Genomic DNA, 21289 nt, shown 5'->3' with positions numbered 1-21289 from the left:
CCCCCTGGCCTGGAAGGAAGGACCACGTCATCAGACCTTGGGAAGCTATTTCTCCTTTTCCGTGCTGGAGCCCAGGAACTCTCTTTGCTGCGTCTTCATGTTTTACTGACAATAAACCATTCTTTACAACGCCCAGCTCACTCGTATCTCTCCCTATGGGAACGCCCCTCCTCCCTCGTGAAATCTATAGCCTGGCCGCCCCCAAACCCACCCACCCCTGGGGTTACCCCCAGCCTCGGGGGCGCTGGGGTGAGCCCGGGCCTGGGGGCCACAGGGAAGTCCCCGGGCTTGGGTTGTCAGCTCAGGAGACTGCAGCAGACACCACAGGTGGGGACGAGGACAGCGGACACCACTGCCTGACTCCCTGGAGGCTGGGATCCCGGGTCCAAGAGGGCAGGGCTGGCTCCTCCGGAGGCCTGTGTCCCTGGCGGCTAGACGCCGTCCTCTCCGTGGCCTCACGTGGACGTCCCATGGGCGCGTCTCCATCCCAATCTCATCCTCTGATGAGGCCACCTGTCGGGCTGCATGAGGGCCCCGCCTAGACACCCCCGTTTACCTCATCCCCTCTTTACACACCCCGTCTCCAAACACACTTCCATTCTGAGCTCCTGGGGGTCAGGGCTTCAAGAGCGGAATTGGGGGCACACATTCAGCCCAGAACAGGCGCGTGGGGGCCGGACACGAGGACCCGCAGGGACCTGCCAGGGAAGCCGGGCCAGCAGGGGCCGCGGGGGGGAGGGGCTGTCAAAGGGCAGCAGAGCCAGACCCGGCTCCGCGCTCAGCACAGACTGGGCAGTGAGGACCGCGGGGGGCAGGGGCCCGGGGCGCTGCGTCCGCCTGGGCTGCCCAGAGGGGACCGGTGTGTCACAGGAGAGGCAGGCGTGGGGCCCAGGGCTTCAGGGAGGGGCCAGGAAGGGTGGCCGCCCGGATGTGATGAGGATGCTGTGTCCACAGCCCACCTAGGACGCAGGGATGGGGGCGGGGCTCCCTCCTCACAGAGACCGGGGACCGAGGCCCCATCCTTCCTGGGATTCCCTCTCACAGGAGACAAGCCCTCCCAGAGGCAGAGTCCGGATCCACAGCTGTCAGCCCGTCTCAGCATAAGCTCCACGTACGGGGCCGGGGCCTGGGGCCGGTGCCGGCCGAGCTGGGCTCTCGGGCCGGCATTCTAGGGGGCTGGCTCATCTGGGGAGGCGGCCTTGGCTGCTCGACGCCCTGCTCCTGCTTCTTCCAGCCTCTCAGGCCGAGGGGAGGGGCCTGACGGGCCGCAGCCCCAGGCCCAGGCCCAGCAGGCCAGGCTCCCTGACCAGGGGCTGGAGTCTTTGTCAGCATGGACGCTGCGCCCCAAGGCCGCCGGACGTGCCGGTCCAGCTTCCTGTGGGGAGAGAGACAGACAGAGGCGCAGACAGAGAGACTTGTGGGCAGGGAAGGGACGGCATCGCTCCGTGGCCTGCACCAAAGATGGGGAGGCCCCCACGCCATCCACCGTGGCCTCGTCCTGACAGAGCAGTGAGAGGCGCCCCAGGCTGTGCAGCTGCCACCCGGCTCCTGCTGCCACTTCCACGTGATTGGCCGGAGACGGCCTGCAAACCTGCCCCCGTGTAGGCAGCCTAAGCCCCCCTGCAGCACATAACTCCCTCCCAGGTCCCCCTGTGCTCTTCCACACGCACGTTCCTTCCACCAAGCGCTGTCTCTGTGTCACACGCTTGGTCTCTTTGTGAATTCTTTCTTAAAGAAGACAAGACCCAGGGGCCTTCTTCCAGCCGCTGCACCGCAGGAAACCGTTCAAACTCCCTCTCCTTACTTTTCTTAGTGACGTTCATTACAGGGAAAACTCTCAGGCCACCCGAGAACGCCTTGGAGGAGGTGCCTGTGCTCTGTTGGGGGCGGGAGGTGCCCCCCACCCCCAGCATGTGGACCAGGAGCCCGGGGGAAGGGGCCGAGGGCAGCTCTGGGCACTGAGGACCCCGGGGTTCAGATGCACGCCGCCTCTGGAGTCACCCAGCGTCCCAAGGGCTCCAACACAGACCCTGCAGCCTGCGCATCTCCGGCAAAGAAGACGCAGCCCTGGGCAACTCTGGGGCTGGTCCAGAGACCCCAAGGGTTTGGTTCCCCCAGAACATGAGGGGAGGAGGAGGGCAGCTCATACAAGGCCAAGGCCGCAGCCCTGCCCTGCTCCGCCCTCACAGGCCAGCGCTCACTGGGGATGTCTTCTGGTGGGGGACAGGATGCGCTGGGGATCCGTTGGGGTGGGGAGAGGGGGATGCTCTGAGGATCTGTGCTGGTGGGAGGGTGATGCTCTGGGGATCTGGGCTGGTGGGAGGGTGATGCTCTGGGGATCTGTGCTGGCGGAGGGGGATGCTCTGGGGATCTCTTCTGGTCGGAGGCCATGTACATTGGGGATCTTCGCTGGTGGAGGTGGGAGAGTGTCAGGAAACCCAGAAGGCTCAGGCGAGGGCCCCGGTCCCCAAGCTGCTGTGCTCTGAGCAGGCATAGTCCCTGTGGAGGGTGAAGAGCCTTGCAGGCCAGGGTTCCCACTCTCTCCCCTGGGTCACAGGGCACGGCACCTATCGCCCCACCCCCACAGCCTGAAATATTGCACCTCTGCTGTATCTGGACTCCCCCAGGCCCTCTAAGACAGAAACCAACCAGAAGAAAAGGGAACTTCAGGAAGCACGTCGTGCCGCCAGGTTTCAATCCTGTTCTTACTGTTTGTAGGCTGCGGGCAGGGAGTTTACAACTCCGGGGCTGGTTACCAAGTCCTAGGAAGCAGGGCTGCAGACACACAGTGCAGCCGCGAGGAGCTACATGTGCCTGGGGTCAGAGCTGGGAGGGGACACGGAGCCCAGGGCTGCAGGGGAGCCGCGTCCACCACTCCCACCCTCGGTGAGTGCGGTCCACGAGGATCAGGACACGGGGAGTGGGATGGGAGCCGTGGAGGCAAGACGGGCCTCGGGGACCCCACAGGGGGCCGGAGCAGCCGAGCTGGCACGGGGAGGGCAGGCTGCCCACGGGTCACGGTGCTGGCCCGGCGCAGGCACTAGGGAGCCCTGGCAGGGACATGCCCACACCCACAGTGCTGGTGCCCAGAGGCCGGCGGAACTCGGGGGGCTGCTGGGCCTCCGAGGACCGTGATGGGCTGGGGGACGGGAGCCTGAGGGCTTCGCAGGGCCAGGTGTGCTGCAGCCACAGGGCCTGGCTGGGGCTGAGGAAGAGGCCCGGGTGCACAGGTGGGTCCGAGCTGAGGACAGAGGGAGGACGCTGGCTCAGCACAGGGGAGGAAGAGGACCCCCGGGTGTGTGGGGAGAGGTAAGGGTCCTGTCCAGGACTGTGGAGCCAGCTATAGTCCCAGGACAGGGTCGGACAGGGTGGCTGGGGTCAGGGCTGGGGCCGGGGCCCAGGGCGGCAGGAGGGCCGGGAGCAGAGCAGGCCGTGCTGGCCCGGGCTCCCGTGTGCCCAGAGCTGCCAGCACAGGGCTGAGCACCCAGCTCCACAGGCTACAGGAGGGGCCGCCAGAGCCTGGGCCTGAGGGAGACGGGACCAGAGCAGGATCCAGGGTGGTGGGAGACGGAGCGGGGAGGCTCCTCACAGGGGCTCCTCCGGGAGGGGCCCAGGGCGGGACAGGGGCTCTGCCAGGGGAGAGCCAACCGGGGCCGGGGTGGGCACCTAGTGCCTGCAGGGAACACAGCTCAGCCCTGGAAAGAGCGGGGTCAGGAGTGGAGCTGGACGAGGGTGAGGGCTCGGGGTGGGCAGAGGGCCAGGGCCCACTGAGGGCCAGAGCTCCGGGACAAGGACAGGGAGGCAGCCGGGGACCGGGGGGCAGGGAGGAGAGGGATTGACTAGAATGATGGGGGAGCAGGGGGAGCTTGTGCAGGGGAGCAGGGACCTGGGAGGGCAGGCGGTTTCCCCGGAGCTTTAGGGGAGCAGCGGGAGATTGTGTAGGTGAGCAGGGACCTGGGAGGGCAGGGGGTTACCCCCAGAATATTCGGGGAGCAGGGAGAGTTTGTGCAGGTGAGCAGGGACCTGGAAGGGGAGGGGGCTGCCCCCTGAATTTTGGGGGAGCAGGGAGAGGTTGAGCAGGTGAGCAGGGACCTGGGAGGGCAGGCGGTTGCCCCCGGAGTTTTGGCGGAGCAGGGAGAGCTTGTGCAGGTGAGCGGGGACCTGGGAGGGCAGGGGATGCCCCCGGAGATTTGGGGAGCAGGGAGAGCTTATGCTGGTGAGCAGGGACCTGGGAGGGGAGGGGGTTTCCCCGGAGCTTTAGGGGAGCAGCGGGAGATTGTGTAGGTGAGCAGGGACCTGGGAGGGCAGGAGGCTGCCCCCGGAATTTTGGGGGAGCTGGGAGAGCTTGTGCAGGTGTGCAGGGACCTGGGAGGACAGGAGGCTGCCCCCGGAATTTTGGGGCAGCAGGGAGAGCTTGTGCAGGTGTGCAGGGACCTGGGAGGACAGGGGGCTGTCCCCGGAGTTTTGGGGGAGCTGGGAGAGTTTGTGCAGGTGAGCAGGGACCTGGGAGGGCAGGGTGCTGCCCCCTGAGATTTAGGGAGCAGGAAGAGCTTGTGCAGGGGAGCAGGGACCTGGGAGGGCAGGGGGTTACCCCCAGAATATTCGGGGAGTATGGAGAGTTTGGGCAGGTGAGCAGGGACCTGGGAGGGGATGGGCCTGCCCCCAGAATTTTGGGGGAGCATGGAGAGCTTGTGCAGGTAAGCAGGGACCTTGGAGGGCAGCGAGCAACCCCCAGAATTTTGGAGGAGCAGGGAGAGCTTGAGCAGGTGAGTAGGGACCTGGAAGCGCAGGGGACTGCCCCCGGAGTTTTGGGGGAACAGGGAGAGCTTGCAGAGCTGACCATGGGAGAGCAGGCGGTTTCCCCGGAGCTTTAGCGGAGCAAGGAGGGCTCTTACAGCTGATTGGGGGCTGGGAAGGCAGGGCCCTGCTTCCAGAGCTTTAGGGGAGGAGGAGGAGTTTCTGCAGGTGAGCAAGCTCCTGGGAGGTCAGGGGGCTCCCCCGGAGTTTTGGGGGAACAGGGAGAGCTTGTGCAGGTGAGCGGGGACCTGGGAGGGCAGGGGATGCCCCCGGAGATTTGGGGGAGCAGGGAGAGCTTCTGCAGGTGAGCGGGGAGCTGGGAGGACAGGGGGCTGCCCCCGGAGTTTTGGGGGAGCAGGGAAAGCTTGTGCAGGTCAGTGGGGACCTAGGAGGGCAGGCGGTTCCCCCGGGACTTTAGAGGAGCAAGGAGAGCTCTTACAGCTGATTAGGCGCTGGGAGGGCAGGACCCTGCCCCCAGAGCTATGGGGGAGCAGGGAAGGCTTTTACAGCTGAGCAGGGACCTAGGAGGACAGGGACTGCCCCCAGGGCTTTCAGGGAGCAGAGGGAACTTGGGCAGGTGACCAGAGACCTGGGAAAACAGGGGGCTGTCCCCAGATATTTCAGGAGCGGGGAGGGCTTTTACACTTCAGCAGGGACCTGGGAGCACAGGGGACTGCCCTGGAGATTTGGGGGAGCAGGTGGGGCTTTTGCAGCTGAGCAGGGACCTGGGAGGACAGGGGATGCCCCTGTAGCTCTACGGGAGCAGGGAGGGCTTTCACAGCTGAGCAGGGGGCTGGAGGGCAGGGGGCTACCCCAGCGGTTCAGAGGAGTACACAGCGTGGTACAGGGGGCAGAAGCCTGGCAGGGAAGGTACTGCCCCACGAGCCCTGGGGTCAAGGGCAGAGGGGCTGAGCTAAAGGGAGCCCTGGTCAGGTGGGAGGGGCCCGGGGATAGGAACGGCCGGGTGGGGAGGGGACCCTAGGAGGGAAGGTCTCTGGGCTGAAGGGGCACAGGCAGCCCTGAGGGGACACGATGGGCCACGGTGCACGGACCCAGGGTCCTCACCCTATTCCAGGTAACTGTGGGGACTCGAGAGAGCACGGGTGGACGTGCCAAAGTGAGGTGGGTTGACAGGGCAGTGGACCCGGCCGGGGGGACATGAGGGGCCCTTTCAGGCCACAGACAGGCCTGCAGGCCTGCGCTGAGCAGACCAGGGTCACAGCGGACAGGTCCGGCCGGGGAGTGGGGCTGGGCTGCTAGGGCCGTGCAGGAGAAGAAGGCCAGGGGCGGTGCAAGGCTCCAGGGATGCAGAGGGCCAGAGCTGGCCCAGAAGACGCCGGACCTGGGGGCGCAGAGCAGGCCAGGAGGAGGGGCCGCGAGCAGAGCAGGGGCAGTGCGTGGCAGAGGCCCTGCCAGGCTGGGGCAGCAGGCCAGGGGGCACAGGAGGCAGGAGCCACCGGTCAGGGCTCAGACACAGGGCCCCATCGGGCCAGGCACCCATGGAGGGCAGGGCCCCGGGGGCTCTAACCAGGTGGTCCCCCAGCACTGACCCCCAGCTGTGTCTGGAGCGACAGCTGCAGAGGCAGACCCCTGGGAGGCACAGAGCCACGCCCAGCCGCGGGTCTTCACACCCTCTGGGAGCACAGGGTCTCTGGGCTCAGCAGTGCCCAGGCCTGCACAGCGGGTGGCCTGCCCGAGCCTCCCGGGGTGAGACCCTGGCAGTCACACGGCCTCCTCTCTCACAGCCTCCGTCACGGCCCCCACCGTCTACCCTCTGGATTCCAGCTGCACGGGCACGTCCGGCTCCGCGGTGACCGTGGGCTGCCTGGTCTCCAACTACGTCCCGGAGCCCGTGACCGTGACCTGGAACTCGGGCGCCCTGTCCAGCGGCGTGCACACCTTCCCGTCCGTCCGGCACTCCTCGGGGCTCTACTCCCTCAGCAGCACTGTGACCGTGCCCGCCAGCACCTCGACCGGCAAGACCGTCACCTGCAATGTAGCCCACCCGGCCAGCAGCACCAAGGTGGACAAGCAAGTCGGTGAGAGGACGAGCCACAGGGAGGGTGTCCACGACGAGACAGCCCCGGGGTCAGCCCTCCCGACGGGGCAGACATGGACGAGGGATGGCGAACCCCTTCCGGGATGTCAGGGGAGGCCCTGTCTGTCTCCCTCAGCTGAAGGCCTCCCAGCTCGGGGCGGGGGTCATTTGGGCATTCTGTCAGGTCCCGGGTGGGCACAGGCGGGTGGGCTACCCCTGTCCCTGGTCCCACAGAGGCGGGCACTGGGCTCAGACCTACCAACACCAGGCCCTGCCCTAAGCCCACCCCTGCCCCTGGTAACACATCTTCTATTCTCTCTGCAGTGATCTGCAACAGATGCCCTAAGTGTCCCAGCTGTCCCAGCTGTCCCACCTGTCCCAGCTGTCCCAGCTGTCCCAGCTGTCCCAAATGCCCAGGTAATTCAACCGGCCTCCCTCTCTGTCCCATGGAGGCGGATTACTCCCAGGCTGGCTGGAGGGGTGGGGTCCCCAAGAGGAGGCCTGCCCAGGTGCTGACACCACACTGTGTCTCCCCCATTAGCCTGCGAGACCCCGGGAGGACCATCCGTCTTCATCTTCCCCCCGAAACCCAAGGACACCCTCACAATCTCCCGCACACCCGAGGTCACCTGCTTGGTGGTGGACGTAGGCCAGGAGGACCCCGATGTTCAATTCTCCTGGTACGTGGGTGAGGTGGAGGTGCACACGGCCAAGACGCAGCCAAGGGAGGAGCAGTTCAACAGCACCTATCGCGTGGTCAGCGCCCTGCCCATCCAGCACCAGGACTGGATACAGGGAAAGGAGTTCAAGTGCAAGGTCAACAACAAGGGCCTCCCGGCCCCCATCGTGAGGACCATCTCCAAGGCCAAAGGTGGGCCAGGTGGACGGGGGCAGGCGGTCTCGTGGGGCTGCTCCGAGTGACCGTCGGGCTAACAGCCGTGCCTGTCCCCACAGGGCAGCCCCGGGAGCCACAGGTGTACGTTCTGGCCTCACCCAGGGAAGAGCTGGCCGAGAGCACAGTCAGCTTAACCTGCATGGTCACCGGCTTCTATCCGAGTGACATCAACGTGGAGTGGCAGAGGAAAGGACAGCCTGTGTCAGAGGACAATTACGGCACGACCCCACCCCAGCTGGACGCCGACGGCTCCTTCTTCCTGTACAGCAGGCTCAGGGTGGACAGGAGCAGCTGGCAGCAGGGAGACACCTACACGTGCGTCGTGATGCACGAGGCTCTACACAATCACCTCACACAGAAGACCATCTCCAAGTCTCCGGGTAAATGAGCCACACGCCAGTGCCCCAGCGAGCCCACCCTCCCCCACGGGCTCCAGGGTCCAGCGAGGACGCCTGATGCCCAGCCCGTGTACATTCCTCCGGGGCCGCCATGAAATAAAGCACCCAGCGCCGCCCTGGGACCCCGCAATGCTGTCACGTTCTTTCCGAGGCAGAGCCCCGGCGCACGCCGGGCCTGCGGGGCAGGGGTGGCCGGCCCTGGGCCACAGGGGTCACCATCACTGGGGGAGAGCGGGTCCCTCTCGGGCACCGACCCAGAGCGTGCGGGTCTGCACGGGCCACCTGGAGGCTGCCCGAGGCCGGGGAGGGCCTTTGGCAGAGGGGACAGCTCCTCCGGCCGGCCTCCAGCCAGCAGCGGCTCTGGCTGCCCTGTGTGCACGGCAACGGGAGAGGCCCCGCGGAGACCCTCGGGGACATGAGTGCCCACGTCTGCCCGCCCCTGTTCCAGCCCAAGCCGCGGCACAGTGGCCCAGCCTTCTCCCCGGGTTCCTGTCCCCTGTCTCCAGAGTCCACGTGTGGCTCTGTGGCCTCACGGGAACCACGCATGGCCCACACTGCAGGGACGGCCCCGCTGCACGCTCAGGCACTGCAGAGCCAGCCCCCACCCTGCCTCAGGCAGGCGGCTCTGCCCCGCGTGTCCCTGCCATGCCAGGCCTGTGCCCTCGGGGGACACGGACCCCTGTGCCCGAAATGGCCAGGCCAGGCGGCCCTGAGTGCCCAGGGGAGGGACCGTCCACACAGCCCTGTGCACACCGGGCCCAGAGCCACTGAAAATGAGCCCAAACCCCCCGCTGAGCCACGCCAGCCCGCACACCACCCTCATCCACACACACACACCTGCGCACAGACACTCGTGCACAGTACACCCACATCTCACAACCACATAAATGACACACGCAGGCCCTGCACATGGGGCCTCACACAGGGGCACCACACGGCCCAGACCAGACCACAGAGCTGGTCTCATGAACACTCACCGTGCACACCAGCCTCGTCCCACCCTCTCCATCCACGGGCTGCTCAGCGCTGCTTCCCCACACTGACCACACTGAGCAGCTCACACACCGTCCCTCCTCTTCCCTGGGGCACCCCCTCCCCTCCCTAACAGGCCGAAATCCCCCCACAGCCCGCTCCTCCCGGCACGCCCACCCCTGCTGCGCAGGGACACAGCCCCACCCCGTCCTGGCCACGCCCTGGGGCAGGGCCCACGAGCCACGGGCTCTGCTGGCCCTCCCGCCCTCTGGACCAGCCCCCAGGGGGACAGGAGGCAGGGGCCTGAGGCACTGTCCTCTGCGGGGTCCGGCCACCCTCCCCCAGAGGGCCCAGCTCAGGGCACAGCACAGGGGACGGAGCAGGACACACTGGCCAGGCCGAGACTGGGGCCCAGGCTGGAGGCACTGGGGGCTGGGGCTGGAGCCCGCGACGGACCTCAGGTGCCCCTGGCCCGTCTCAACTCCCGCCAACCCCAACAACCGCACTGGGAGCTGTGCTCAGGCCCCAGTGACCCTGCCCAGCCCCCACGGGCAGGCACAGCACTGACCACCCCCACCCTGTGCAGAACTGCTCCTGGAGGAGGAGAGCTGTGCCGACGCCCAGGACGGGGAGCTGGACGGGCTGTGGACCACCATCTCCATCTTCATCACACTCTTCCTGCTCAGCGTGTGCTACAGCGCCACCGTGACCCTCTTCAAGGTGTGCGGGCTGGCCTTTGCTGAGCCCTCAAGGTCCCTGTGTCCCCACTCTGTCCCCACCTGCCCCTTCCGTGGCCCACAGGGTCCCAACACGCCTCTACACTATCCCTCACTGTCCTCATCTGTCCCGTCAATGTCCTCCCTCTCCTCTCATCATCCCCTCCCTGTTCCCGCACTTCCCTTAACTGTCCCTAAGTGTCACTCACTGCCCCGCCCTGTCCCCTCCCTGTCCCCATCACTGCCCTGCCCTGTCCCCATCACGTCCCCGTCTCCCCTGCATGCCCTCCCTGTCTGGCCGCCCGGGGGATGGGGGGCAGGCCTGGGGGGGACCGGGGGGCCCCAGGCTGACTCACCCGCCCACCCCCCTCAGGTGAAGTGGATCTTCTCGTCGGTGGTGGAGCTGAAGCGCACGGTCATCCCCGACTACAGAAACATGATCGGGCAGGGCGCCTAGGGCTCGCGTCGGCTGCGTGCAGGGCCACCCAGCCCCGCCAGGACCACGTGTGTCACCGCGAGCCACACCGCCTGCGCCAGGCCTGCGCCTCCGCCCGCGCACCTCGCCAACCTCCGCGCTCACGGCCGCCCTCGCCTGCGCCTCTGGCCTCTGGCCTCCTGCCCGCCACACCTGCCCCCGCCCTCCCCGGGGACCCGAGGGGCCGCCAGGTGATGCCCCGGCCTGGCTGATGGCCCCCGCCGGCCTCCACGCGGCAGCAGGACACCCCCGGGGCCGCGCGTGCCTACCAGGGATGCCCGGGTCAGCGGGCGTGTCCACCTGAGGAGGGGGAGGCCGGCCTTCTGGGCCATCTGCACAGGCCCCGGCCCCTGCCTCTTGTCCAGCACACACGGCAGAACACAGAGCCCCCGAGAGGAGGCGGCGAGGGGAACAGCCGCCCTCCCGGCATCCCCAGCAGGAGAGCTTCTGCACGTGCCGCCAGCTGTCACGCGGGTCACCAGCACCAAGGATGCTGCTCGGAGCAGGGCTGGCACTCGTGGTCACCGCAGGAGCCTAGGGGGCAGGCAGTGAGGTCCAGCCTCACCAGCCTCCCAGAGATGTTCCTGGGGACAAGGTCCCCTAGGGCAGACCACAAGTGCCTCACCAAAAACAAGACAGAGGGCACAGCCAGCCCAACCTGCGGGCCAAGCCCTGAGTCATGGCCAGCAGGAGCTCCGGCTGTCCCGGGGGATGGGCTGAGAGGCAAGACCCTGAAGGGCCAGCCTCAGGCCCCTGGACAGCTGCCTCACGGCCCAGGATCGATGCTCCCGTCTCTGCGGAGATGCGGTCAGCGTCCCTGGATGTGCAGGAGCTGCCCCCTGGCCTGGAAGGAAGGACCACGTCTTCGGACCTTGGGAAGCTTTTTCTCCTTTTCCGTGCTGGAGCTCAGAAATTCTCTTTGCTGCGTCTTCATGTTTTACTGACAATAAACCATTCTTTACAACCCCCAGCTCACTCGCATCTCTCCCTATGGGAACGCGCTCCTCCCTCGTGAAATCTATAGCCTGGCTGCCCCCAAACCCACCCACCCCTGGGGTTACCCCCAGCCTCGGGGGCGCTGGGGTGAGCCTGGGCCTGGGGGCCACAGGGAAGCCCCCGGGCTTGGGTTGTCAGCACAGGAGGCTGCAGCAGACACCACAGGTGGGGACGAGGACAGCGGACACCACTGCCTGACTCCCTGGAGGCTGGGATCCCGGGTCCAAGAGGGCAGGGCTGGCTCCTCCGGAGGCCTGTGTCCCTGGCGGGTAGACGCCGTCCTCTCCGTGTCCTCACGTGGACATCCCATGGGCGCGTCTCCATCCCAATCTCGTCCTCTGATGAGGCCGCCTGTCGGGCTGCATGAGGACCCCGCCTAGACACCCCCGTTTACCTCATCCCCTCTTTACACACCCCGTCTCCAAACACACTTCCATTCTGAGCTCCTGGGGGTCAGGGCTTCAAGAGCGGAATTGGGGGCACACATTCAGCCCAGAACAGGCGCGTGGGGGCCGGACACGAGGACCCGCAGGGACCTGCCAGGGAAGCCGGGCCAGCAGGGGCCGCGGGGGGGAGGGGCTGTCAAAGGGCAGCAGAGCCAGACCCGGCTCCACGCTCAGCACAGACTGGGCAGTGAGGACCGCGGGGGGCAGGGGCCCGGGGCGCTGCGTCTGCCTGGGCTGCCCAGAGGGGACCGGTGTGTCACAGGAGAGGCAGGCGTGGGGCCCAGGGCTTCAGGGAGGGGCCAGGAAGGGTGGCCACCCGGATGCGATGAGGGAGCTGTGTCCACAGCCCACCTAGGACACAGGGATGGGGGCAGGGCTCCGTGGGGTCACCAGGGGAAGGTCCCTGGGGTCACCGCACACCCTCCCTTTCCCTCACCCTAAACGAGTCACCGAGACGCTGCCCTTGCCAATGGGCCGCTCAGCCTGCCCAGCCCTGGGCCCTGCCCCGCACGCCCGGCCCCCACGCCGCTCGGCCTCCGGCCGGCCCACCCCCAGGGACGCCCGGGTGCGGGCACGAGCCCCGGCCCCATGGCCTCCTAGCTGAACACCGTCCCTGGCACGGCTGCCCCGGGGCCCCTCAAGACCTGCCCCACACCGGGCCCCGGGGCCCCCAGCCTGACCCCAGCCATGCCACTCCACACGGCTTCCCCCACCTCTGCATGCCCCCCACGCCCCGGAAGCCCCGTGGCTGACCTGCCCTTGAACCACCTGGGCTGCACGTGTGTGCGCCTGAGGTCCGCCCCCCACGGCCTCCTGACCCCTCACGCCCCCCAGAGCCTTCGCTCCACACACACCCGTCAGGGTCCCCCCTCAGCTACACACACCTCCCTCTGCGTCGTACACACACACATGCACACACGCACGCACACACGCACACACGGGCGTCCAGAGGTCCCAGCTCAGCCCCAAGTTAACGCAACATCAGGACCCACCAATCGCAGCCCACCCCCTCCCCACGTCGAGGCACGTCCCAGAAGAGCATCTCCTCCCTCCCCAGAGAGCCATGGGCTGGGGGAGGGGTGCTCCCCCCCCGGGCTCCTCCCAGGCCCCTGGGGTGGGAGGACGGGTCCCACAGCAGCAGGGCCTTCCCGAGGCGTCCACAGTGCGGTAGGATCACCCCGCAGCCCCCACGCCATCCACCGTGGCCTCGTCCTGACAGAGCAGTGAGAGGCGCCCCAGGCTGTGCAGCTGCCACCCGGCTCCTGCTGCCACTTCCACGTGATTGGCCGGAGACGGCCTGCAAACCTGCCCCCGTGTAGGCAGCCTAAGCCCCCCTGCAGCACATAACTCCCTCCCAGGTCCCCCTGTGCTCTTCCACAGGCACGTTCCTTCCACCAAGCGCTGTCTCTGTGTCACACGCTTGGTCTGCTTGTGAATTCTTTCTTAAAGAAGACGAGACCCAGGGGCCTTCTTCCAGCCGCTGCACCGCAGGAAACCGTTCAAACTCCCTCTCCTTACTTTTCTTAGTGACGTTCATTACAGGGAAAACTCTCAGGCCACCCGAGAACGCCTTGGAGGAGGTGCCTGTGCTCTGTTGGGGGCGGGAGGTGCCCCCACCCCCAGTATGTGGACCAGGAGCCCGGGGGAAGGGGCCGAGGGCAGCTCTGGGCCCCGAGGACGGAAGTGACCAGCCAATCGTGACCCCGGGATGCCTTCACCGCCCAAAGAGACGCCGGCTAAGGCCCCACCACACCTGCTCCTCCGGCCTCCAGCCAAGACCACCGCCCCTCCCCACACAAGGGTAAACGCGACAGTCCCACTCCCGGTGGGCAAACCCTAAGGGGCTCACTCAGAGGTCAGCACAGGAGGCCACAGGGAGCACAGCCGCACGCGCACCAGGGGGGAGCCCGCCACCTGCCTCCTGGGCCCGAGGCACCATCCAACCGTCCACCCACTGAGCCCACGCAGACAGGCCGTCCTCAGGCCCCGGCCCCCCAGCCACCCCGCCGTCCCCAAGCGCAGTGACAGCGGCCTGGGGCTGGCCGCCCCCCGTCCCCGAGGAGAATGCTGGGAGCGGGGAGGCAGGAGCCACAGGCACCCGTGAGGACCGGCTGGCCGAGCGCAGGGGTGCCCCGGGCTGCACCTGCCCGAGCGTCGTGGGCGGCAGACACCCGCCCACAGGGTCCCCGCGAAGAGCGTGGAGCCGGGCGCAGGGCCTGAGCGCACGTGCCACGGGGCAGGGCCCCTCACACACAAGGCGAGCTCAGCAGCCCAGGAAAGGGAGGAAACGTGAGCAGTGGGTCCTTCCCAGAGAGGAGAGACCAGGCCCCACAACAGGAGGCGCACATTTCAGCAGTGAGGACAGGTACGATGGGAGGTAACGCGGGGCCAAGAGAGAGCCTCTGGGCCCTGCCGAGGGCGTGTGAGCAGGGAAGACCCTTCCTCAGGGCCCGGGGGCCTCTCCCAGCAGACGAGTGCCCAGACGGAGGAGACAGGAGGGTCCGCTGGTCACAGAGGCCCTTCTGGGAGCCGCCATCCGCCCCGGGGCACCCAGCGTCCCACCGGCTCGACACGCACCCTGCAGCCTGCGGCGCTCGGGCAGAGAAAACCCAGGCCTGGGCAACTCTGAGGCTGGTCCAGAGACCCCGAGGGTTTGGTTCCCACAGAACATGAGGGGAGCAGGAGGGCAGCTCATACAAGGCCAGGGCCGCAGCCCTGCCCTGCCCCGCCCTCACAGGCCAGCACTGACTGGTGATCTGTTCCGGCCGGGGAAGGATGTGCGGGGGATCCAATGGGTGGGGGAAGGGGAACAAGGGATCTCTGCTGAGGGGGTCGGTGGGATGCCCTGGAGACCTTTGCTTAGGGGGCAGGACAGATACCAGGGCTTGGAGGCCAAGGGAGCTCAGGTAAGGGGCCTGTTACCCGGGTTGTGGTCGGATGATCAGGTATGATTTCTGTAGAAGGTGGAGAGCCATGATGGCCAGGGTTCCCACTCTCTCCCCTGGGTCACAGGGCATGGCACCTATCGCCCCACCCCCACAGCCTGAAATAATGCACCTCTGCTGTATCTGGACTCCCCCAGGCCCTCTAAGACAGAAACCAACCAGAAGAAAAGGGAACTTCAGGAAGCACGTCGTGCCGCCGGGTTTCAATCCTGTTCTTACTGTTTGTAGGTTGCGGGCAGGGAGTTTACAACTCCGGGGCTGGTTACCAAGTCCTAGGAAGCAGGGCTGCAGACACACAGTGCAGCCGCGAGGAGCCACATGTGCCTGGGGTCAGAGCTGGGAGGGGACATGGAGCCCAGGGCTGCAGGGGAGCCGCGTCCACCACCCCCACCCTCGGTGAGTGCGGTCCACGAGGATCAGGACACGGGGCGTGGGATGGGAGCCGTGGAGGCAAGACGGGCCTCGGGGACCCCACAGGGGGCCGGAGCAGCCGAGCTGGCACGGGGAGGGCAGGCTGCCCACGGGTCACGGTGCTGGCCCGGCGCAGGCACTAGGGAGCCCTGGCAGGGACATGCCCACACCCACAGTGCTGGTGCCCAGAGGCCGGCAGAGCTCGGGGGGCTGCTGGGCCTCTGAGGACCGTGATGGGCTGGGAGACGGGAGCCTGAGGGCTTCGCAGGGCCAGGTGTACTGCAGGCACAGGGCTGGGCTGGGGCTGAGGAAGAGGCCCGGGTGGACAGGAGGGTCCGAGCTGAGGACACAGGGAGGATGCTGGCTCAGCACGGGGAGGAAGAGGACTCCTGGGTGTGTGGGGAGAGGTAAGGGTCCTGTCCAGCACCGTGGCGCCAGCTAGAGTCCCAGGACAGGGTCGGACAGGGTGGCTGGGGTCAGGGCTGGGGCCGGGGCCCAGGGCGGCAGGAGGGCCGGGAGCAGAGCAGGCCGTGCTGGCCCGGGCTCCCGTGTGCCCAGAGCTGCCAGCACAGGGCTGAGCACCCAGCTCCACAGGCTACAGGAGGGGCCACCGGAGCCTGGGCCTGAGGGAGACGGGACCAGAGCAGGATCCGGGGTGGTGGGAGACGGAGCGGGGAGGCTCCTCACAGGGGCTCCTCCGGGAGGGGCCCAGGGCGGGACAGGGGCTCTGCCAGGGGAGAGCCGGCCGGGGCCGGGGTGGGCACCTAGTGCCTGCAGGGAGCACAGCTCAGCCCTGGAAAGAGCGGGGTCAGGAGTGGAGCTGGACGAGGGTGAGGGCTCGGGGTGGGCAGAGGGCCAGGGCCCACTGAGGGCCAGAGCCCCGGGACAAGGGCAGGGAGGCAGCCGGAGACCGGGGTGCAGGGAGGAGAGGGATTGACTAGAATGATGGGGGAGCAGGGGGAGCTTGTGCAGGGGAGCAGGGACCTGGGAGGGCAGGCGGTTTCCCCGGAGCTTTAGGGGAGCAAGGAGGGCTCTTACAGCTGATTGGGGGCTGGGAGGGCAGGGCCGGACAGCCAGAGCTTTAGGGGAGGAGGGGGAGTTTTTGCAGGTGAGCAGGGACCTGGGAGAGCAGGGGGCTGCCCCCGGTGTTTTGGGGGAGCAGGGAGAGCTTGTGCAGGTGAGCGGGGACCTGGGGGGGGCAGAGGGCTGCCCCCGGAGTTTTGGGGGAGCAGGGAGAGTTTATGCTGGTGAGCAGGGACCTGGGAGGGCAGGCGGTTTCCCCGGAGCTTTAGGGGAGCAGCGGGAGATTGTGTAGGTGAGCAGGGACCTGGGAGGGCAGGGGGTTACCCCCAGAATATTCGGGAAGCAGGGAGAGTTAGTGCAGTTGAGCAGGGACCTGGAAGGAGAGGGGGCTGCCCCCAGATTTTAGGGGGAGCATGGAGAGCTTGTGCAGGTGAGCAGGGACCTTGGAGGGAAGCGAGAAACCCCCTGAATTTTGGGGGAGCAGGGAGAGCTTGAGCAGGTGAGCAGGGACCTGGAAGGGCACTGGGCTGTCCCCAGAGTTTTGGGGGAGCTCGGAGAGTTTGTGCAGGTGAGCGGGGACCTGGGAGGTCATGGGGTGGCCCCCAGAATTTTGGGGGAGCAGGGAGAGCTTGTGCTGGTGAGCAGGTGCCTGGGAGGGCAGGGTGCTGCCCCCGGAGATTTAGGGGAGCAGGGGGAGCTTGTGCAGGGGAGCAGGGACCTGGGAGGGCAGGGGGTTACCCCCAGAATATTCGGGGAGCAGGGAGAGCTTGAGCAGGTGAGCAGGGACCTGCAAGGGCAGGGGGCTGCCCCCGGAGATTTGGGGGAACAGGGAGAGCTTGTGCAGGTGAGCGGGGAGCTGGGAGGACAGGCGGTTCCCCCGGAACTTTAGAGAAGCAAGGAGAGCTCTTACAGCTGATTGGGGCCTGGGAGGGCAGGACCCTGCCCCCAGAGCTGTGGGGGAGCAGGGAAGGCTTTTACAGCTGAGCAGGGACCTAGGAGGACAGAGACTGCCCCCAGGGCTTTCAGGGAGCAGAGGGAACTTGGGCAGGTGACCAGAGACCTGGGAAAACAGGGGGCTGTCCCCAGATATTTCAGGAGCGGGGAGGGCTTTTACACTTCAGCAGGGACCTGGGAGCACAGGGGACTGCCCTGGAGATTTGGGGGAGCAGGTGGGGCTTTTGCAGCTGAGCAGGGACCTGGGAGGACAGGGGATGCCCCTGTAGCTCTACGGGAGCAGGGAGGGCTTTCACAGCTGAGCAGGGGGCTGGAGGGCAGGGCGCTACCCCAGCGGTTCAGAGGAGGAGACAGCGTGGTACAGGGGGCAGAAGCCTGGCAGGGAAGGCACTGCCCCACGAGCCCTGGGGTCAAGGGCAGAGGGGCTGAGCTAAAGGGAGCCCTGGTCAGGTGGGAGGGGCCCGGGGATAGGAACGGCCGGGTGGGGAGGGGACCCTAGGAGGGAAGGTCTCTGGGCTGAAGGGGCACAGGCAGCCCTGAGGGGACACGATGGGCCACGGTGCACGGACCCAGGGTCCCCACCCTGTTCCAGGGAACTGTGGGGACTCGAGAGAGCACGGGTGGACGTGCCAAAGTGAGGTGGGTTGACAGGGCAGTGGACCCGGCGGGGGAGACATGAGGGGCCCTTTCAGGCCACAGACAGGCCTGCAGGCCTGCACCTGCCAACACCAGGCCCTGCCCTAAGCCCACCCCTGCCCCTGGTAACACATCGTCTATTCTCTCTGCAGTGATCGGCAACAGAAGCTCTACGTGTCCCAGCTGTCCCAGCTGTCCCAAATGCCCAGATAATTCAACCGTCCTCCCTCTCTGTCCCATGGAGGCGGATTACTCCCAGGCTGGCTGGAGGGGTGGGTTCCCCAAGAGGAGGCCTGCCCAGATGCTGACACCACACTGTGTCTCTCCCATCAGCCTGCGAGACCCCGGGAGGACCATCCGTCTTCATCTTCCCCCCGAAACCCAAGGACACCCTCACAATCTCCCGCACACCCGAGGTCACCTGCTTAGTGGTGGACGTAGGCCAGGAGGACCCCGATGTTGAATTCTCCTGGTACGTGGGTGAGGTGGAGGTGCACACGGCCAAGACGCAGCCAAGGGAGGAGCAGTTCAACAGCACCTACCGCGTGGTCAGCGCCCTGCCCATCCAGCACCAGGACTGGCTTCAGGGAAAGGAGTTCAAGTGCAAGGTCAACAACAAGGGCCTCCAGGCCCCCATCGTGAGGACCATCTCCAAGGCCAAAGGTGGGCCAGGTGGACGGGGGCAGGGGGTCTCGTGGAGCTGCTCCGAGTGACTGTCGGGCTAACAGCCATGCCTGTCCCCACAGGGCAGCCCCGGGAGCCGCAGGTGTACGTTCTGGCCCCACCCAGGGAAGAGCTGACCAAGAGCACAGTCAGCGTAACCTGCATGGTCACCGGCTTCTATCCGAGCGACGTCAACGTGGAGTGGCAGAGGAACGGGCAGCCTGTGTCAGAGGACAATTATGGCACGACCCCACCCCAGCTGGACGCCGACGGCTCCTTCTTCCTGTACAGCAGGCTCAGGGTGGACAGGAGCAGCTGGCAGCAGGGAGACACCTACACGTGTGTCGTGATGCACGAGGCTCTACACAATCATCTCACACAGAAGACCATCTCCAAGTCTCCGGGTAAATGAGCCACACGCCGGTGCCCCAGCGTGCCCGCCCTCCCCCACGGGCTCCAGGGTCCAGCGAGGACGCCTGATGCCCAGCCCGTGTACATTCCTCCGGGGCCGCCATGAAATAAAGCACCCAGCGCCGCCCTGGGACCCCGCAATGCTGTCACGTTCTTTCCGAGGCAGAGCCCCGGCGCACGCCGGGCCTGCGGGGCAGGGGTGGCCGGCCCTGGGCCACAGGGGTCACCATCACTGGGGGAGAGCGGGTCCCTCTCGGGCACCGACCCAGAGCGCGCGGGTCTGCACGGGCCACCTGGGGGCTGCCCGAGGCCGGGGAGGGCCTTTGGCAGAGGGGACAGCTCCTCCGGCCGGCCTCCAGCCAGCAGCGGCTCTGGCTGCCCTGTGTGCACGGCAACGGGAGAGGCCCCGCGGAGACCCTCGGGGACATGAGTGCCCACGTCTGCCCGCCCCTGTTCCAGCCCAAGCCCGGGACAGTGGCCCGGCCTTCTCCCCGGGTTCCTGTCCCCTGTCTCCAGAGTCCACGTGTGGCTCTGTGGCCTCACGGGAACCACACGTGGCCCACACTGCAGGGACGGCCCCGCTGCACACTCAGGCACTGCAGAGCAGGCCCCCACCCTGCCTCAGGCAGGCGGCTCTGCCCCGCGTGTCCCTGCCATGCCAGGCCTGTGCCCTCGGGGGACACGGACCCCTGTGCCCGAAAGAGCCAGGCCAGGAGGCCCTGAGTGCCCATGGGAGGGACCGTCCACACAGCCCTGGGCACACCGAGCCCAGAACCACTGAAAACGAGCCCCAACCCCCCGCTGAGCCACGCCAGCCCGCACACCACCCTCATCCACACACACACACCTGCGCACAGACACTCGTGCACAGTACACCCACATCTCACAACCACATAAATGACACACGCAGGCCCTGCACACGGGGCCTCACACAGGGGCACCACACGGCCCAGACCAGACCACAGAGCTGGTCTCATGAACCCTCACCGTGCACACCAGCCTCGCCCCACCTTCTCCGTCCACGGGCTGCTCAGCGCTGCTTCCCCACACTGACCACACTGAGCAGCTCACACACCGTCCCTCCTCTTCCCTGGGGCACCCCCTCCCCTCCCTAACAGGCCGAAATCCCCCCACAGCCCGCTCCTCCCGGCACGCCCACCCCTGCTGCGCAGGGACACAGCCCCACGCCGTCCTGGCCACGCCCTGGGGCAGGGTCCACGAGCCACGGGCTCTGCTGGCCCTCCCGCCCTCTGCACCTGCCCCCAGGGGGAGAGGAGGCAGGGGCCTGAGGCACTGTCCTCTGCGGGGTCCGGCCACCCTCCCCCAGAGGGCCCAGCTCAGGGCACAGCACAGGCGACGGAGCAGGACACACTGGCCAGGCCGAGACTGGGGCCCAGGCTGGAGGCACTGGGGGCTGGGGCTGGTGCCCACACACGGACCTCAGGTGCCCCTGGCCCGTCTCAACGCCCGCCAACCCCACCAACCCCACTGGGAGCCGTGCTCAGGCCCCAGTGACCCTGCCCAGCCCCCACGGGCAGGCACAGCACTGACCACCCCCTCCCTGTGCAGAACTGCTCCTGGAGGAGGAGAGCTGTGCCGACGCCCAGGAAGGGGAGCTGGACGGGCTGTGGACAACCATCTCCATCTTCATCACGCTCTTCCTGCTCAGCGTGTGCTACAGCGCCACCGTGACCCTCTTCAAGGTGTGCGGGCTGGCCTTTGCTGAGCCCTCAAGGTCCCTGTGTCCCCACTCTGTCCCCACCTGCCCCTTCCGTGGCCCCACAGGGTCCCAACACGCTCCCACACTATCCCTCACTGTCCTCATCTGTCCCCTCAATGTCCTCCCTCTCCTCTCACCATCCCCTCCCTGTTCCCTCAGTTCCCTTAACTGTCCCTAAGTGTCACTCACTGCCCCGCCCTGTCCCCTCCCTGTCCCCATCACTGCCCTGCCCTGTCCCCATCACGTCCCAGTCTCCCCTGCATGACCTCCCTGTCTGGCCACCCGGGGGGATGGGGGGCAGGCCTGGGGGGGACCGGGGGGCCCCAGGCTGACTCACCCGCCCACCCCCCTCAGGTGAAGTGGATCTTCTCGTCGGTGGTGGAGCTGAAGCGCACGGTCATTCCCGACTACAGAAACATGATCGGGCAGGGCGCCTAGGGCTCGCGTCGGCTGCGTGCAGGGCCACCCAGCCCCGCCAGGACCACGTGTGTCACCTCGAGCCACACCGCCTGCGCCAGGCCTGCGCCTCTGCCCGCGCACCTCGCCAACCTCCGCGCTCACGGCCGCCCTCGCCTGCGCCTCCGGCCTCTGGCCTCCTGCCCGCCACCCCTGCCCCCGCCCTCCCCGGGGACCCGAGGGGCCGCCAGGTGATGCCCCGACCTGGCTGATGGCCCCCGCCGGCCTCCACGCGGCAGCAGGACACCCCCGGGGCCGCGCGTGCCTACCAGGGATGCCCGGGTCAGCGGGCGTGTCCACCTGAGGAGGGGGAGGCCGGCCTTCTGGGCCATCTGCA

General features: G+C 67.3%; 2 gene segments (V, D, J or C); both read left to right on the top strand.

Annotated features, from left to right (window-relative positions):
- The first annotated feature begins 6296 nt into the window (after nucleotides 1–6296).
- On the top strand, nucleotides 6297–10273 carry LOC130852014 (immunoglobulin heavy constant gamma 4-like). The segment is given in 7 exon segments: nucleotides 6297–6444; nucleotides 6543–6836; nucleotides 7377–7706; nucleotides 7790–8110; nucleotides 8284–8841; nucleotides 9687–9820; nucleotides 10190–10273. Coding segments are annotated over 7 exon segments (1869 nt in total).
- Nucleotides 10274–18010: 7737 nt separating this feature from the next.
- LOC130852013 (immunoglobulin heavy constant gamma 1-like) lies at nucleotides 18011–20934 on the top strand (the record flags this gene model as incomplete). The annotated part of the segment is given in 4 exon segments: nucleotides 18011–18365; nucleotides 18449–18769; nucleotides 20346–20479; nucleotides 20851–20934. Coding segments are annotated over 4 exon segments (894 nt in total), but the record flags the coding sequence as incomplete, so codon positions are not given.
- Nucleotides 20935–21289: the final 355 nt, after the last annotated feature.

Source organism: Hippopotamus amphibius, chromosome 4, assembly GCF_030028045.1.
Source record: "Hippopotamus amphibius kiboko isolate mHipAmp2 chromosome 4, mHipAmp2.hap2, whole genome shotgun sequence".
In the NCBI taxonomy this organism is placed as follows: Eukaryota; Metazoa; Chordata; class Mammalia; order Artiodactyla; family Hippopotamidae; genus Hippopotamus; species Hippopotamus amphibius.
The sequence above is the reverse complement of the archived record's forward strand: the minus strand, read 5'-3'. Positions and strand labels throughout refer to the sequence as shown.